At 40.0% G+C, this 18,230-nt stretch overlaps 1 protein-coding gene across 1 annotated transcript in view; it reads left to right on the top strand.

The window, feature by feature from the left end:
* LOC149164576 (uncharacterized) overlaps window positions 1-17,721 on the top strand; it is a 36,980-nt gene extending 19,259 nt beyond the window's left edge. Inside the window, exon 5 of the mRNA XM_089432106.1 lies at window positions 16,495-17,721. Within this exon, the coding sequence (XP_089288232.1) occupies window positions 16,495-17,281 (787 nt within the window). The 3' untranslated portion in view covers window positions 17,282-17,721. The remainder of the gene's footprint in view (window positions 1-16,494) is intronic.
* Window positions 17,722-18,230: the final 509 nt, after the last annotated feature.

The raw sequence follows: 18,230 nt of genomic DNA, 5'->3' as shown, positions 1-18,230 counted from the left end.
TAGGACACTAACAGGTGGTTTGCCAAAATCGTAGATGAACATGATCATCTATCTGTGGTAGTTAACAAGTTTAGCAATATGTGCATTCTTTTGCCTTGTAAAAAGGCCAACAAATGACAAGAAGTAACAAACATATTCTTTGAACATGTTTGGGTGTAATTTGAGATACCAAGGAGCATCATTTCAAATAGGATATCGGATTTCTTAGTGCCTTTTGAACTACACTTTGGGAGAGATGGAGACTAAGTTGAAGAGATTTAGAGCATTTCATCCACAGACATATGGGTAGATAAAAGTAGTCCATAAAACTTTGATACAACTTTTGAGGGATTACAATTAGAAGCTTTTAAAGACCTAGGATGGAAATTTGATCTACATTCAACACTTGTATAACAAAACAATCCATACTTCTATCGATAAGTCCCCCCTTTCGAAACTTGCTTTGGATATTTGCCACTGTCTCACTTGTATGGATGTTGTTTATGGAGAACAAGGAGCAAGGGAAGACATAATAGGAGAAGCATTGGAAGTGGAGTAATTTGTTGAAAAGATTAGGCAAATCCATTTGCAAGTGTAGGAGATTGAAGAAATTACAATAAAAGTACAAGGGCCAACATAATTAGCATAAAACTAAAAAATCATTCAAAGTTGGAGACAACATTTGCTTACAATTGAACAAGGAAGACTACAAGGTTGTGTTAAGAAGTTCAAGGCTCTGTGATATGGTCCTTGTGAAGTATTGGAGAAGGTGGGTGATAACACCTATACACTCGGTCTACCCCTATACATGCACATTTACTTAAGAGTGAATGTGGAAAATTTGTAACTCTATGAGCCTTCCATGATGGATCAGAAAACTAAGGAGCAAGTTCTACATACCATAGAGGACTAAGCACTAGAAACTTAGATAAGGTTGGTAGAGGAGTTCAAAACTACTATACAGGGGTAGCATGACCTTTGGCAAATTGGGTTGATAGGACAATTTCTAGGCAAGGAAAAATGGCACCCCAAGTAGAAGGTAAAGGAAAAGCAGTGAAGCATGACCCTTATAAGACTCTTGAAGGCTCACTAATCTTCACGAGTCAAATGTCGAAACGAGTCTTGAGGCCAAGACCCTCCCATAAGACTCAGATCCTCCAAGACTCGTCGTTAAAATTGGCAACCATGGCAAAACTTCATGTGGGTCATCTTATTCATGGCTGATAATATTTTTATTAGATTCCTCTCGTCGAGAGGTGTAGGATTGATATAAAGATTGTTCGATTCCGATAAGTATTCATGGAGATATGAATTTATTTTGATTATGGAATTATTATCAAGCCGACCTACAACTCATGTAGGCTCAGAAGCCCAACAGACGCATCTATTCACCCACCAACGTTGTGTATAAATATAAGAGGACTTTTCCTCATTTGGACTCACTCATTTCATCACATCTCTCTCTCTCTCTCTACTGCGCAGATATGAGTCTCTTCTCTACTGCGCTGAAATGGGTCTCTCTCTCTCACACATGCGAAGCCGGAAGCTGTTGAATTTGAAGCTGCAACTGCAAAAGTAAAGATTGACTTGCGTGGCCTAGAAGATCTCCTCTTTGGAACTGCGTTGTAGGTTCATCTGAACCTCCTTTGAAAGCCGCAACTTTTGGTGGTGGAATGAAGTCAATCCGACGAACGGTTTGCAAGATATCGACTGCCCTAGTTTGAAGCCGGAAACTGCTGAAACTGAAGCTGCAACTGCAGAAGTAAAGATTGACTTGCGTGGCCTAGAAGATCTCCTCCTCTGAACTGCGCTGTAGGTTCATCTGAACCTCCTCTGGAAGCCGAAACTTTTGGTGGTGGAATGAAGTCAATCCGACTGTCGGTTTGTGAGATATGGTCTGCCCTAGTTTGATAATGAAGCTGCTAATGCTGATGCTACTGATCTAGGGTTTGCTACTGCTGATATGAATCAGAGTTATTGTATTGTTTCTCTCTGCTGAATTATTGAAGATAAAATAAGATTTGATCAAAGGGTTTCCCCACACATTGTGGGGTTTGTCTCTGGCTAGCCGCCACATCTTGTGTCTCTTGTCTTGGCTTGTTTTCTGTCGATCGTTTAATGTTCTATCTGCACTTTACTTTATGTACATGTGATTGCTAATCAGTGGAATATAATAAGTAAAAGAAGTAAACTGTTATAAGCATAGAACATACCATAACTTAACATGGTATCAGAGCTGAGGTGAAGACAAAGCCCGAGCAAGAGCAAGAGCAATCATTGAAGAGAAGATTGGCAAGGCTATCCTAAAAGAACTGTGGGGTCCTCAACACTCTTTCCTGCCGAAGACAAGCTCCGTGAGAAAGCTGACTATCACGGATGGAAGATGTCTATCGATCTAACCCTTGAAGATCAAGGAGTGCTAGACCATGTAAGAGGCAATATTGTTGAGCCTTCATCAAATGCATCTGCTGCTGCCTGGAACAAATGGAAAAATGGAGAAGTCAAAACAAAGAAGATCATCCGGGACTCTATCGACAAGCGCTTGGTGGCCTACATCTCTGATCTAGACACCTCCAAGGAAATCTATGACAGACAGGTGACTTTATTTAAAGTTAATGATGCAAATCAAGTTTTGTTTCTTAGAAAGAAGTTGAGGGAAATCAAGAAGGGTAAAGATGAAAGTATGCAAGCATACTTCTTAAGAATCACCAAGATCAAGAACGATCTCCTATCTATTGGGGAAACCATTACTGACAGAGAAATGGCACTCGCAACTCTCGGAGGATTACCATCTGAATGGTATGTGTTCAGGACTACTCTTCTGAACAATAATGTAATTCCTAGTTTCGAGGAATTAATGGCTAGATGCATTCAAGAAGGAATCAAGGAAGAGGACAAGCATTCAAGAAGGCTAGAAATTCTAGGATGTATTAAATGCACCTGACCTCAAAAGGAACCTAGTGTCCATCTTGGCAATGGAAGACAGAGGTTACAAGGTAACCTTCAGCAATGGCAGGTATGTATATGGAAAAATAATGTTAAAGATGCCTTTACTCTTGGGTTTAGTGTTGATTCATTATATTAGGTCGATGGAAGTCCGCTAGGTGTCATGTCTTGTGACACAACTCTTTAGTCCGAACTTTGGCATCGGAGGTTTGCCCACCTTCATTACAAAGCTCTACCCGATGTAAGACAGATGGTAACAAGGATGCCCGAATTCCAAGTAGAGAAAGAAGGTGTATGTCCGGGATGTGCCAAAGGAAAGCTCAAAAGGGGCCATTCCCCTCAAGCCAAAGCAAGACCTCCGGTATATTACAATTGGTTTACTCAGGCATACCTGAGGTTGGCGTTAAGAGGGAGACTACTACACCACATACTCCTGAGCAGAATGCTGTGGTGGGAAGGAAGAACCGCACGATGATGGAAGCTGTTCGGGCCATGCTACATGATCAAAGACTTCCAAAGTTTCTATAGGCTGAAACTACAATCACTGCCGTATATGTACAAAATCGATGCCCTCATCAAGCATTGGGTTCCAAGACTCCTGAAGAAAATTTCATCGGTAAGAAACCTGATGTTTCTCATTTTAGAATTTTTGGAAGCCCTGTATATTTTCATGCGCCGAAAGAGAAAAGAAATAAATTGGGTGCATCTGGAAAGAAGGGAATTTTCGTGGGCTTTGGTGAAAATACTAAAGGCTATAGAATCTATGTAGCCGGTCAAAGGGAAGTTGTAATTAGTCATGATGTCACCTTTGACGAAGATATGGCTCTCAGCAAGGTGAACAATCTTCCGACTTTGAGGAGCTCTCAAGAAGCTGTCACCAAGGAACCGAAAAAAAAGGATGATGAATCAATGCCTGATGTAGAAGAACCCATGGATCTGATTGATTCTCATCCACATGAGCCTTCCTCTTCTTGGAAGAGGCCTTCATGGCTTAGGGGGATACTTGATGATGCTGAAGGACATGCTGCACCCTGAGGAACCTTCCGTCAGAGTAAGCAACTTAACAGGTATCAGGGATACCTGACCATCATGAGCACGAGCCTTTGTCATTCTCAGATGCCGTCAAGCATCAAGTATGGAAGGATGCTATGACCGAAGAATACGAGTCTATCATGAAGAATGATGTTTGGGAAGTAGTTCCCAGACCCCAGGACAAGACAGTTGTTACTTCCAAATGGCTTTACAAGATAAAGCATGCAGTAGATGGAAGTACGGAAAAGTATAAGGCTCGTTTTCTTGCTCGAGGTTTCTCCCAAAAGGAAGGTATAGAGTATGATGAGATATTTGCACCTGTTGCCAGATATGCGACCATCCGCTCGATCATAGCTCTTGCCGCTTCACAAGGATGGAACCTACATCAGATGGATGTCAAGACTGCATTCTTGCACGGCTCGATCAAAGAAGAGGTCTACGTAGAGCAACCTGAAGGATTTGAGATTTATGATCGAAAATCTCATGTATGCAGGTTGAAGAAGGCTCTCTATGGGCTAAAGCAAGCACCCCGAGCATGGTATGAGAGGATCGACAGCTACTTGATGAAGCTAGGATTCACTAGGAGTGAAGCCGATTCTAACCTTTACTTTAAGGTTGAAGATGACAAGCCTCTCATACTGGTGCGGTATGTGGATGACCTCTTTCTAACAGGTGCAAACCCTCTCATTCACAAATGTAAGAGGGAGATGGCTTCTGAATTTGAAATGAAGGACCAAGGACTTGAAGTGTGGCAGAAGCCAAGGGAAATTTTCCTATCTCAAGGAAAATATGTGGTAAATATATTGGAAAGATTCGGTATGATGGACTGCAAGCCTGTGACTACCTCGAGGATCTTAACTTTTAGAAGTTATATGGTAGTGATGTCGGACCAGACTTGGGAAATGCCTCTGAGTTTCAAAAACTCATTCGCATTGATGTTCTTGGTGAACCTCCGTCCGAACATATGTTTTGCAGTTAGCATTGTGAGCTCATATTTGGTTGAGCCTCACTGGATTGATGCCAGGAATCTTCTGAGATGTCTTCAGGACATAATCTCTCATGGATTAAGATACACTGCCGGAGATGTGAGACTACTTGGATATACTGATGTTGATTGGGCAGGCAGTGTGGTGGACCATAAGAGCACTTCCGGGTACTGTTTCACCTTGGGATCTGCTTCGATATCCTAGATGAGCAGGAAGCAGAAGTCGGTGGCTTTGAGCACCGTCGAAGTAGGATATATTGTTGCTAGCATAACCTCGTGTGAGGTAGTCTGGTTGCGAAAGCTCTTCAGTGAGCTGTTTGGTTTTACATTGGATACCACTGTGATTCTTTGTAACAACCAGAGGTGGGATTCGATTATTGAGGAATCCCGTATTCGTCAATTGCTCCAGCAGATAGACATCATCTGGGATATGGTACGTCGATGAGCAAGGAAGCTCCATCACATTAAGATGATGTACAGGTTGATACACCTTGTCAAAGCCCCAAGGAAAGATCTAATCTGTGATTTTCCCAAACGACTTGGAGTCGGCAAGAAACCTTTGTACAAGGGTCCTGCATGTTGCATACATTGAGCTCTGGGAGCTCTGAGAGCTTGCGGTTCCTACTGGAGCAACATATGACCACAGGGTGACTCACCCTCCCCTAGTGGTGCACACTGGAACAAGATGATTCGCTCTCTTGTGGGACAAGATGATTCGCTCTCTTGTGGAACAGGATGATTCGCTCTCCTGTGTAGTAGGATGATTAGTTCTCCTGTGAGGCCTGGATTGATGTGTTCTCCATGGCAGCCTGGATTGATGTGTTCTCCACGACGATTGTAGCAGGATTGACGTGTTCTCCTGTGAGGCCTGGATTGATGTTTTCTCCATGGCAATTGTAGCAGGATTGATGTGTTCTCCTGTGAGGACATGATTGATTAGTTCTCCTATCGAGGCATCCTACCCATGTAGTCTGGGACTCATGGGAAGTACCTCTCATCTGATCAATGAGCAGGGAAATGAAGTTAGGGACCATAGTAGTATCGATGGACGCATCGTTGTAACTACCGTACTCCCTAGGATGACCTCCATTGATCTGGGATCAATGATACTAGTCTGGGACCAGTGGTAGGAGTTGTACCATACTATGACACTGACTTCGGGTCGATTGAGACTGGTCTGGGATCAGTGGTACATACTCTGAGACTGACTTTGAGTCAGTGGAGAATGATATTGGTCTGGGACCATTGGAGTTGTACTCACTATGACGCTGACTTTGGGTTGGTTGAGACTGGTCTGGGACTAGTGGTACATATTCTGAGATTGACTTTGAGTCAGTATGATACATCCTCGATCATTTCTTCTTCTTCATAATTCGGACAAAAGCAAAGCAGAACAGAACAATGCAAGAGCAGAGCAGAACAGAGCAAAACAGTACAGATTAGTGCAGGGCAGAACAAGACAAAGCAGAACAGGCAGAATAGAGCAGAGCAGGGCAAGGGTCAGGCTGTACAGGGCAGTGCATTTGATGGATGAATAGTAACGACCGATAGACAAATTGCAGATGAAGTTCTCCATGGTTGAGAGGGAGTGTTAAAATTGGCAACCAGGGCAAAACTTCATGTGGGTCATCTTATTCATGGCTGATAATATTTTTATTAGATTCCTCTCGTCGAGAGGTGTAGGATTGATATAAAGATCATCCGATTCCGATAAGTATTCATGGAGATATGAATTTATTTTGATTATGGAATTATTATCAAGCCGACCTACAACTCATGTAGGCTCAGAAGCTCAACAGACGCATCTATTCACCCACCAACGTTGTGTATAAATATAAGAGGACTTTTCCTCATTTGGACTCACTCATCTCATCACATCTCTCTCTCTCTACTGCGCAGATATGAGTCTCTTCTCTACTGCACTGAAATGGGTCTCTCTCTCTCACACATGTGAAGCTGGAAGCTGTTGAATTTGAAGCTGCAACTGCGGAAGTAAAGATTGACTTGCGTGGCCTAGAAGTTCTCCTCTTTGGAACTGCGTTGTAGGTTCATCTGAACCTCCTTTGAAAGCTGCAACTTTTGGTGGTGGAATGAAGTCAATCCGACGAACGGTTTGCAAGATATCGACTGCCCTAGTTTGAAGCCGGAAACTGCTGAAACTGAAGCTGCAACTGCAGAAGTAAAGATTGACTTGTGTGGCCTAGAAGATCTCCTCATTTGAACTGCGCTGTAGGTTCTTCTGAACCTCCTCTGGAAGCCGAAACTTTTGGTGGTGGAATGAAGTCAATCCGACTGTCGGTTTGTGAGATATGGTCTGCCCTAGTTTGATAATGAAGCCGCTAATGTTGATGCTACTGATCTAGGGTTTTCTACTGCTGATATGAATCAGATTTATTGTACTGTTTCTTTCTGCTGAATTATTGAAGATAAAAGAAGATTTGATCAAAGGGTTTCCCCACACATTGTGGGGTTTGTCCCTGGCTAGCCGCCACATCTTGTGTCTCTTGTCTTGGCTTGTTTTCTGTCGATCGTTTAATGTTCTATCTGCACTTTACTTTATGTACATGTGATTGCTAATCGGTGGAATATAATAAGAAAAAGAAGTAAACTGTTATAAGCATAGAACATACCATAACTTAACACTCGTCCAAACTCTTCAAGGCTCGTGGACCCACATAAGACCCTCATAAGACTCGTGGCAGACCAACGCAGACTGAAATTTGATTTTTATAAATTTTTCTTTGTTTTTTTTGAGATCCGGTGGAGGGAAGGAAATGCTTTATAAGCACCTCCCTCCCTCTCATTTTTCATTCACTTGTCATTTGACTCATTTCTCATTCATTGAATGTTGACTGAAGGAGCTGAGTGACTCCATTTCATAGTGAAGGAGCTCTTGCAGGAAGTTGAAGGAGGCTTCATTAGATCCACCTTCATCACAAACAGGTAGGCTTCATGAAGTTTGATTATTTGTTTCAAATTTCCTTTTGTTTTCCTTTCAATTTTTTTGGTTTCACTTTCAATTTTGTTTGTTTGTTTTAGATTCATTTTTTTTAGACCTTGTGGCTGAGTTTCTCAGTCGTATAGGGCTCTAGATCCAATTTTATTGGATAGTATTGATTTAGAGTTTGATTGGGTTGTAGAGGAGGATCCCCCTGATTTGGGTTTGCTTGATGAAGAGATTGAGGATCTCTCTAGTTTGCCATCTCAAATGGAAACTCCAAATACACTTGCCTCACAGGTGCTTCAACTTTCCCATGTTGGCATTAGCTCCTCGAGGGCTTATTCTAGGTTTAGTCGTGCATGAAATTGAAGAATGTTATGAGAATATGACTTATCATTTATGACATACGTATTTGAACTTTGAATTTTGAACTTGTTGCCATTTTTTATTTTGATTATGGAATCATGATTCCTTTTCCTATTCACTATCTAATTTTTTTGCTTACAAAAATCGAATATGTTATGTTGTACTATCATAGATATGAGATGATGTTATGAATTATTGCATATACTGTGGTTTTATAACTTATAAATATTGGAAATGTCATTAGTTTCTTTTTTATGCTTAAAATTTACCATATTTTAAGTTTTTTTTTGTATCTTGTTGAGTCTTATACGAGTCTTATATGAGTCATTCCCGATTCTTATATGAGTCGCCAGATCAATAGCCAGACGAGTCTTATAAGAGTTCGAGTCTTGCAACATTGATGAAATTTTTTCTCACCTCATTTAGTAAAATCTTTTAGGGACCAAAAGTCTCTCTAAATGGGGAGGTATTATATGGATTGGATCATTGTATAATTTTTCATCTATCATGGTAGTTTTTGGGTTAAAAAATTGGAGGACTTGGCTTGCAACGCCCATTTAAGTGGTAAGTTCCAATTTGGGGATTTGGGGGCTGAAACCTTCGAGTGCCACAACATTTTTGGAGGTCAAAAATTTGTGAGCATATTTATTGACCCCTCAATGTTGTTTTACATGTTAAGACCTTTCCCATGGTGCAAAAAGCACGTAAATCAAAGCTCATATGCAAACATTATGCCTCTCGCAAATTGACCTACCTTGTTGACCACCATGGTACCGAGTGGATGCCATGTCACCCCTCATTACTCACACATGTGGGGCTAGCTACATGTGGACTTTCAAGAAGATTCTAGAAGGTCCAAAACCTAACACTAATTGAGGGTTGAGACATGCAAAAACCCTAACCTAACCCTAGACGACTATTAGGCTATGTTAAATATTGGGCTCTTAAAAGGAGAATGGATTCCATTCTATAGCTTTATACTTGATCTATAGTTGAGTAGAGCACCTAGGAGTGGGATTTGAGAGCATAATAGAGGAGGAAGAAGATTCTGTAGTAGCTATTCAGGGTGCAATGTCAAAGGCAACTCCATAGTGAGTTCCTCTTTCTTTGTATTTGCATTTTCCATAAATGGAGGAAAGAGAGCAGAGTAGAGGTCTCACCTTTAAGCTGGGTTTTTTGAGCTAGGTTTTATGTAGTTTTGGCTTTTCCAAGATACATCTTGTGTTCATTTTTATAGTAGGTGTGTTCTTTCTTTTTCGTACTTTAGTTATGTTCATAAATTTGAGCAATGAGCTAGTGCTAACAAATTTGAGATCTAAGGAAATAAACTTGCATAATAAAAGATTTTAGTATAATACAAGATATGTTGTGATGATCTGCTCCAGTGCTGTTAAAATTGACAACTAGGGCCAAACTCCATGTGGATCATCTTATTTATGGCAACTGATATTTTTCTTGGATTCCTCTCTTCGAGAGGTGTAGGATTGATCTAAAGATCATCTGATTCCGACATGTATTTATGGAGATATGAATTTATTTGTATTATTTGACAAATTGTCAAGGTCGGCCAGCGAGCAAATTACCCCAGCTCAACCTCAACGTGGCATTATAAATAGAGGAGGCCTCAAGTCATTTGTCACACACACTTCTCTCATGATCTCTCTCCACTCGTTTGGGTTTGGTGGCAAGAGAAGTCAAGAGGGAGAAGCCCTAGTCGCAGGTGAAGAGGAGACTAAGGGAGAAGCCCTAACTGTTGTTCAGTTGTTCCCTAGCCGTAGTGAAGGAAGGTCTAATGCTACCCTAGCCACAATCAAAAGGAAGGCTCATATACACAGTCTAGAGGAAGCTTATATCCGTAGTTGAAGAAGGCTCTTATATGCAGCAGAGGAGGCTCTCATCTGCATCAACAAGGAGACCCTACACGCAGCAAAAGAAGGATCTAGCCGCAACCTAGAGAGACCTAATCCAAGGTCATCTATCCGCAGTTAAGAGGCCCTAATTCGCTGTACAAAAGGAGGCCCTAATTCCACAGCAAGGAGAGGCCATATCCCAGCAAGAGGAAAGGAAGAAGAAGCCCTTAACTGCAGCAAAAGGAAGCCCTAGCCGCAACAAGGAGAAGACTGGACAACGAGGACACTTGAGGGCTATTTCTGGGATCCGTTTAGAGGACAGAGTGACTGGTTGGAGGGCCGAGGCCCTGTTCTTGGAGGCAGAGGCAAGGAGGGTTTGCTGGAGGGTGCAACAACTGTTTTAGGGTGTCAAGTCCATGCGTTGGGCTTGTAACTGCCCTAAAGGAACAACGTGGAGGGCAACATCCTATTGAGGGACAACTGCAACAAGAGGAAGGAATTCTGGGGTAGTTTGAGGGATGTTAGGGACTGTGGTTGGGTGCCCTAACTAGTCCAGAATTGCAACAACCTAATTACCCTAGAACAGTGAGCTAGTGCACACATTTTTGGAGTGTATCTTGTATGTGTTGAGACAGTTTGATGGGCAACTTGTAGGAGTCCTTAGGACAACTAGTTTGCTGACAACGTGGAAGGTTAAGGGCTGCCTATTGTGCCCTAACCGAAATTGCAGGAACAACAAGCGATCAGAGGAATGTTGCAGTTGTATTATGTTGAAGGCTTCTAGATTGATGATCTCCTAAAAGGGTATGCTTCAGCATTCTTAGTGATTGGTTGCAGACTGTCATGAGAATTCAGGGCTGCATCTTTGAACAGTCATCATTAGCATAATGATGGACTTTCTACTGTTGTCATAAATATCAGTTTTGTATATTTGTACTATCTCTCTCTCTCTGCTGAACTATTGAAGAATATAAGAAGAATTGATCAGGGGTTTCCCCACATTGGGGTTTGTCCCGGGTTGGTGCCACATCTTGTGTCATCTTGTCTTGGCTTGTTTTCTGCTGTTTATGTTTATGTTCTATCTGCATTTTACGGAATATTACAATTCTTGACACCATATGCAAGTCTCCTTGGAATAGGATTTCTTCCATGACCCTTCTCCTTGCCTTTGTTGGAACTGGGAGCATCAACATTTCTTCTTGGCTTCTTCACATCCTTGTTTGAAACATTATCATTCTTGCTTGAGGATTCATCTGCATAGCTAAGACTTGATTTATCGAGGGGAGACCTTTGATGACTTAGGATGTCATCTAGGGTTTGAGAACTTTTCAAGTTCTTATTTAGCAAGTCAACTTCATTTTTAAGAAAGATAATTTCTTCCTTCATTTTCTTATATTCTTCATCCTTCTTTGATAGAATGATATCCATTTCTTCCTTCATCTTGGTTGCTTCACATGATTGGGCCTTAAGAGAAGTGATTTCTGATCTTAACTTGGTGATGCCATCATCCTTTTCTTCTAGTTGGCATATCATGGTGTTTCTCTCCTTTTCTGCTTCATCAACTTGTCCTTTTATGAATGCCAAAGCTTCCATCACCTTCTCAGCGCCTTGTTCTTGTTTCCTTGCTTCTTCTAGTTGAGATCGAAGGGAGGAGACCTCTTCCTTGTATTGACCAATCTCTGCTTCAAGTTTGTTCAAGATCTCGAGTCTTTGTTCAAGGTGGCTTGACAAAGTTTCTTCCCTTTTCTTTGCCTTATCCAATTGATTTGTCATGGATATGACTTCTTCATGATGCTTTCTTATGTTTTGATGAAATTCCTCCTTAAGAAGTTTAGTGAGATCCTCATCTCTTTCTTGTACTTGAAGCTTGAAAAGATCAACTTCTTTCCTTGTCTTGTCCTGGTCACCATCTTGCGCTTTCTTCTTAGGTTCCTCATTTTCCTTTTTCAAATTGTTAATCTCTTCCATAACAACTCTAAGTTAAGTCAAGGGATCTTCTTCAAAGTCTTCTTTACTTTCTTCTTCTAGGTCTTCTATGGCCTTGATGTCATCACTCTTATTTTCAACTTCCTTAACGGGTTCTAGATTTCCTTCTTGCTTTCCATCATCTTCTTGACCAGAGGCCATGGTCAATGCTCCTTTTGAGTGAAGGTCTTGAAGATTGTCCCATATATTTGTTGCTGACAAACATTTTTCCAAATTGGTCTTTATAGAATTTGGTAACCCATTCAAAATTGTCTTCATTGCTCTTGTATTGTACTCCTTGGATTCTTCGTCCATCGTGCTATCAATAATTAATGATTCCCATACTCGAATGCCCTGAGCCATTAAGAAATTTCTCATTCTTACCTTCCATACATGAAAGTTTCCATTGAACAATGGAACCTTCCCAATTTGATTGTCTTCAGTTTTCACGATTGAGTAAGAGACCTCTTTAGGAGGATTGGACGCTTTCTTCCTTGGCTTTTCCATTTGTGTTCTAAGGATCAACCTTCAAGCTGTTAGGCTTGTGAGAAGGTACTGACTCTGATACCAATTGTTGGAAACATTGAGAGGGGAGGTGAATCAGTATTTATTTTCAATTGTTATTTTTACCAGTTAGATCACTTATATTTAGAACACAAATTGAATAATAAGAATAAATGCTTTTATTAATTTCTTCTTTACAATAAATCAAGTACAATATATGTAGGGCTCCAACCCTAGATGAAGACACCGATCTTCAATCTCCCAGGCTCCAACCTGTAATATGTCAAGTAATGACTTGGACTTCCAAGGTTCCTTGTCAATTTTGAGGCTCCAATCTGTTGGGCTCCAACCCTCAGTTTACTTCATCAAGATATATTTGGTTATACTTCACGGCTCCCAATGCCTTCTTCAACGAGCCCTATCAATCTTCAGCTATCCCTTCACTTTAGTCTCCACGTCTTGTCATTAATGACAACCTTGTTCTTCACATAAAGGTGTCACCACTGCTCTTAATGTTACCCAAACAAAACTTCTTCAAGGTCACCTCATGATGGGTTCAATGTATCGTGGTCTTCAACGATCTCCACAAATCTTCAATATGCTGCTTCACAAAGTTCTCCAACTCTGCCCTATTCTGTTCTCAAGAGAAGACTTCAACAAGCTCTATTTGTCCAATCCCAATAAATCAACACTTTGACCACGAAAACTATGACAACTTTGACCACGACAACTTCAACATTGGTGGAACATTGGTTTAATTGTCTCAGGATAGTGTGTACTTTCAGAATCTTTTACAAAATGAGGGTGTTTACTTGGTTGTTGATTTATTAAGGTTTCCATTCAAGAAGTGACTAGCAAGAACATGTTTTGTAGATGACCTTTGTCCTCACTGTGGTGAGTTTGATACTATGCATCATTTATTTTGGAGCAGCAGGTATGTTCAGAATTGCTGGAATTTTGTTTGGGATACTTGGCTGCATATTTTCTTCAGCAAAATTTCTTGTAAATCACCACTGATAGATGATGTTGACTCCATTAAAACTCTTCACTTCCAAAGTGATTGTCATTCTACTACTAGAGCTGTTTCATTGTATTTTTTGTGGAAGCTTCAATGTGAAACAGTGCTTAGTGGTAATGTGTTTAACACATTCTTCCTTAAGGGATGTGAAAGGTTGTGCAGTGGAAAATCCATAGGACCTAAAGGGCTTTTTCTTGGCCTTTAGGTAGTCTGCTGTTAGGTTGTATTTTATGTGTACCATATTTTCTGTTAATATAAGAAGCATTTTTCGTAAAAAAGGAAAGAAGAAAGAGTATCGTACTTGAACCCAACACTGCATTGCTATGAGCTCAAATCTCTGAGTCTCTGGATAGAGACAGTTTAACAAAGGCTGAAGTTAAATTGCTTTTGTTGCCACACAAGTGAATGGATAGCTCTCCGAATGTGTGGTCTTGAGGGAAAAATATATAAGAATTTGATTGAAGGTGAACATTAAAAGGGGCACTGTTGAACTGCGGTAATGGACCAGTGAGAGGAATTGACACTCACACTTAGCCTTGGAAATTAGGTGTTCAGTGTTTTGTGTTTCATGTTAGGTTCAATTTTCCCAGCTCCATAGTACTCGCACATTGCAGAATGTTCATAATGCACTGTAAATATTAAATATTCACTAAAATGTCACTTTTCCTAGAAATCCTCAGCTAACCTGCAAATAACATATATCATTTTATTCCCACCTAGGTGTAAGATAGTCAGAGCTTCCTAGAGTCCATGCAGGAAATCGAATGGGATGTAGACATTCCTGATCAACTATGCTTGTACAAAGAAAAAAAGAGGTGTTAAAGTGAGGACCAAGGAGGAGCAATGGAACTGTGACTGAAGTGGAATGAAACCATTATGGCTTGTACAACTGCAAATCTGATATCATGAGCACTACATAGAGGTTTGGATGATCACAGAAGGGCATCATAAATTTCAGCATATATGTAAACATCTAATTCTCGCTTGAGTGCACTAGTGGACACTGCCAAATTTTAGCAAGTATTGGTTTGGCTACAAGCAGCTACAGATCTCATTCACACCTTCTTGACGAGGACAAAAACTACTTAATAATCAATAGCATGACTCATTTATTGGTTCTTGGTTCACTGCATGCAGTAGTGTAAAGAAACATCAGCACAACACTTTGACGGCAGTCAAGGATAGTAACTGGAAGTGGTGGGATTGAAAGTAGGCAAAGTTGTATATGGATACCAGTCCCTTCAAACTCTTGAAGATGGCAGCTAAGCGATGCTGACATTGTGGTGAAAATTGCTCTGGAAGATCTCAGCAATGAAATTTGGCTGCTGCCAGATATGGAAAAGGGACCAATCTGAAACAAGATAATGAAACAAGTGGTTCATCCACATCCACCGGTATCAAAACAGAACAACATAGTGGGAAATATCGAAATGCAAAAAGTTGTTGGAGAGCACTCAAGTAAGAATGAGGAAAAATATTGAATGCTGTGAAATCTCATTGCTGGCTTTCAACTTTAACATTGCAAGAATCTTTGCATATATGTCTCCATGTAAATTAACTTTTGGACTGAAAGTGATGGACACGATTGAAATGCCCTTCCCAGCCACTGGACCATTGCATCTTCACCAATGATATTTTACACAAGACGAACATGACAAAACATGGAAAAATAAGAAACAATTTCTGATAGAAAAAACATACAAAGTTGGTAAGGAGTGCCCAACTACCTTTGAACAACATTTTCCCCTCACCATCAAGTCCTAACAATATTTGAAAATTTTAATATTCATAAACTTTGGGAAAATGAAAAATGTTTGAAACAAAAAAGATTAGGTTTATATCTTATTAGTTAATCTTATATCAAAAAGTGACTGGATAATGTAGATTATGCCCATGCCATACATGAATGACACTAAATGTCCAGATCATCGAGCTGAACATTATGATACATTTGATACCCAAGATTAGCCAGTGTCATCCTTTTATTCTAATAAAGATGAGTCATAACTGCACTGCATTGCAATGAGTAGACATAGGATACACATCCAATCCATTGTCTGGATAATGTAGATTATGCCCATGCCATACATGAATGACACTAAATGCCCAGATCATCGAGCTGAACATTATGATACATTTGATACCCAAGATTAGCCAGTGTCATACTTTTATTCTAATAAAGATGAGTCATAACTGCACTGCATTGCAATCAGTAGACATTGGATACACATCCAATCCATTGTTGTCTTTCTTCCCAGAGTTGAGCTGAAGCCTAGACTGAATGAAGGCAAGAGCTTCTGCCATCTTTGATCCCAGCTAGAAAATGGGTGTCTGTAGTCTAGAAAAATTCCCAAGGTAAAAGAGGAAATTAGGCATCAAAATCACGAAGTTTGCAAAATTAATTGACTATGATAGTTCCCAACTTTGAAACAAGCTGCACGCTAAGAAACAGCCCAGTAATTCCAAGTGATGTTAATTGTCACTGTGAACACTAATTAGTTGGCCAATGGTCAATGATACATTTTATTAAATTGCCTGTTTTAGTCTGTTCTGAAACTATTAGAAATTCCAGAAGCCGAATCATTTTCCCTTTAATCATGATTTATGTGGCCAAGCTCGCTTCTCAGTTGTTGACTAGAGAGGTTTGGCAATGTTTTTAACAAGCCAAAGGTTTCACCTCATATTTTCCACATTGATAAAACTGTGTCATATTATGAAATCATTTCTAAATTGGAGATCAAATTTTAGCACAGATGGATATTGAATTCTCTCCTTGCTGCCATTTTCAAGTCTTAGAGATTTCTATGTTGCCTTAGATTACATTAGGGCAGAATGTGTCTATTTTCTGTTTTATTCAATCTACTTACATGAGTATTGTTCTGAATTTACATCTTGGGATGTGTTTCAGGTTGATGAAAATGTGGGATAAAATGGGGCAATGCCATGAATTTCAGTATCATATCATCAAAGATGCAAATATTTCTGGCCGCCTTGCTGATAGTGTAATATTCAACGATTCATATCGACAGGCAACCATTCATCTTGAAAAGGAGCTACAAAATTGGCAGTCATGTTTCATGGATTGGATGGGTGCTCAAAAGGCTTATGTCCTTGCACTGCATGGATGGCTTCTGAAGTGCATCAAGCTTCCTGAACGCTCCGCAAGGGGAAGGTCAACGGAATTCTCACCCCACAGAGCTGGTGCTCCACTTGTAGTTATTATCTGCAGTGATTGGAGTAGAGCATTTGAAAATCCAAAGCAAGAAGTTGATGTTGTTGAGGCAATTAAAACATTAGTTGGAAATTTACAAGCAATTTCGGCACATTGGGATGAGAATCAGAATGGAAAAGATCTTGACAGGAAGGTATCAATACGGAGGGTGGGGAGTAGGATGCTTGACACCCAAGGTCCGCCACTTGATAATAAAAAGTCAAATTCCTCAAGAGCTGGTAATTCCATTGCAGATGACAAAAACTTATCTGATTCACTTAGAAAACAAGCAGAGGCGGGGTATCATAAGGTTATGCAGCAAACTCATGTTGACTACTTGAAGAAATTACAGAAAGGTTTAGAAAAAATATTTGAGGCTTTGTTTGATCTTGCTTGTAAATCCCACGAAATCTGCAAAGGTCTGCACGAAAATAGTGGAAGGGCACATTTTCCATCTGAGAATGGCAGGAGGTCATATAGCTAAGATATTTTAAGGACATGGCATATCTTTGTAATTGGAATGCTGAAGAGTACTTTATTTGAAAATCTGTACTTTTCTGGATTTCCTTTGTGGAAACCTCAAATATACATAAGAAATTAGAATTGTAATTTGTATTTAGTTCTTACCACTAAGAGAAATGGGGGAGCTATGTGTTTTCCAAGACAAGGCACAGAATGATATAATGGAGGATCTTGAAATTGTACAAAATTTATGGAAGACACTGAGGTCTGAGATTGCAAATGATGCAAGACTTTGTGGGTTTAAGTTTTGCACAATTCATTCTTCACCTTTGTACAACAGATGGATTCGCAGGACTATTTCAGCCACATGGCAATATGTCAGAGGTTCAGTGGTTTAGATGTTTGGGCAATGAAATGTAGGAATTTACTATGAAGCAGATCAAGTCAGTGTGCAAATTGTAAGTAAGAGTGTGGGTTTGTGAAATCTCATGTTAGATTATTATCTGCTAATGACCTATGCCTGTTAAAATATGTTCAACACAAACTAGCATCCAAGAGAGATTTCCAAGTATTGCTTAGGATCTTGTAATAAGTAGGATTTGGCCAAAGTTGTTTTCCTTTGGAATTGGATATTGTTTTCATTATTCCCCAAGTTATAGATCATAAGTAGCAATTTCATCTATGAGCCATAATCAGAGAGTCAATAAAGACTTATAATAAATTTCTTTAGTGCATCATGTCTGAATATTCTCTGCTCATGTAATTCTCAGATAAAGTTCACCCTTAGGTGAAGATTGAGTACAGTTCTCTCCATATTGTAACTTGTGGGCTGTCAGTATTTCAACCAAATTATTCAAATTTGTATGAATAAGCAAATTTTAGTACACTGGCTTGGCTGAATGCAAAGACATTATTATTGAAGTTCCATTTATTTGAAATGGTAAACTTCAGGAGTTACGAATGAGAAGAAT

The sequence above is a fragment of the Pinus tabuliformis genome, chromosome 5_1, assembly GCF_031772625.1.
Source record: "Pinus tabuliformis cultivar Carrire ecotype Pingquan chromosome 5_1, CPIR1, whole genome shotgun sequence".
NCBI lineage: Eukaryota > Viridiplantae > Streptophyta > Pinopsida > Pinales > Pinaceae > Pinus > Pinus tabuliformis.
The sequence above is the reverse complement of the archived record's forward strand: the minus strand, read 5'-3'. Positions and strand labels throughout refer to the sequence as shown.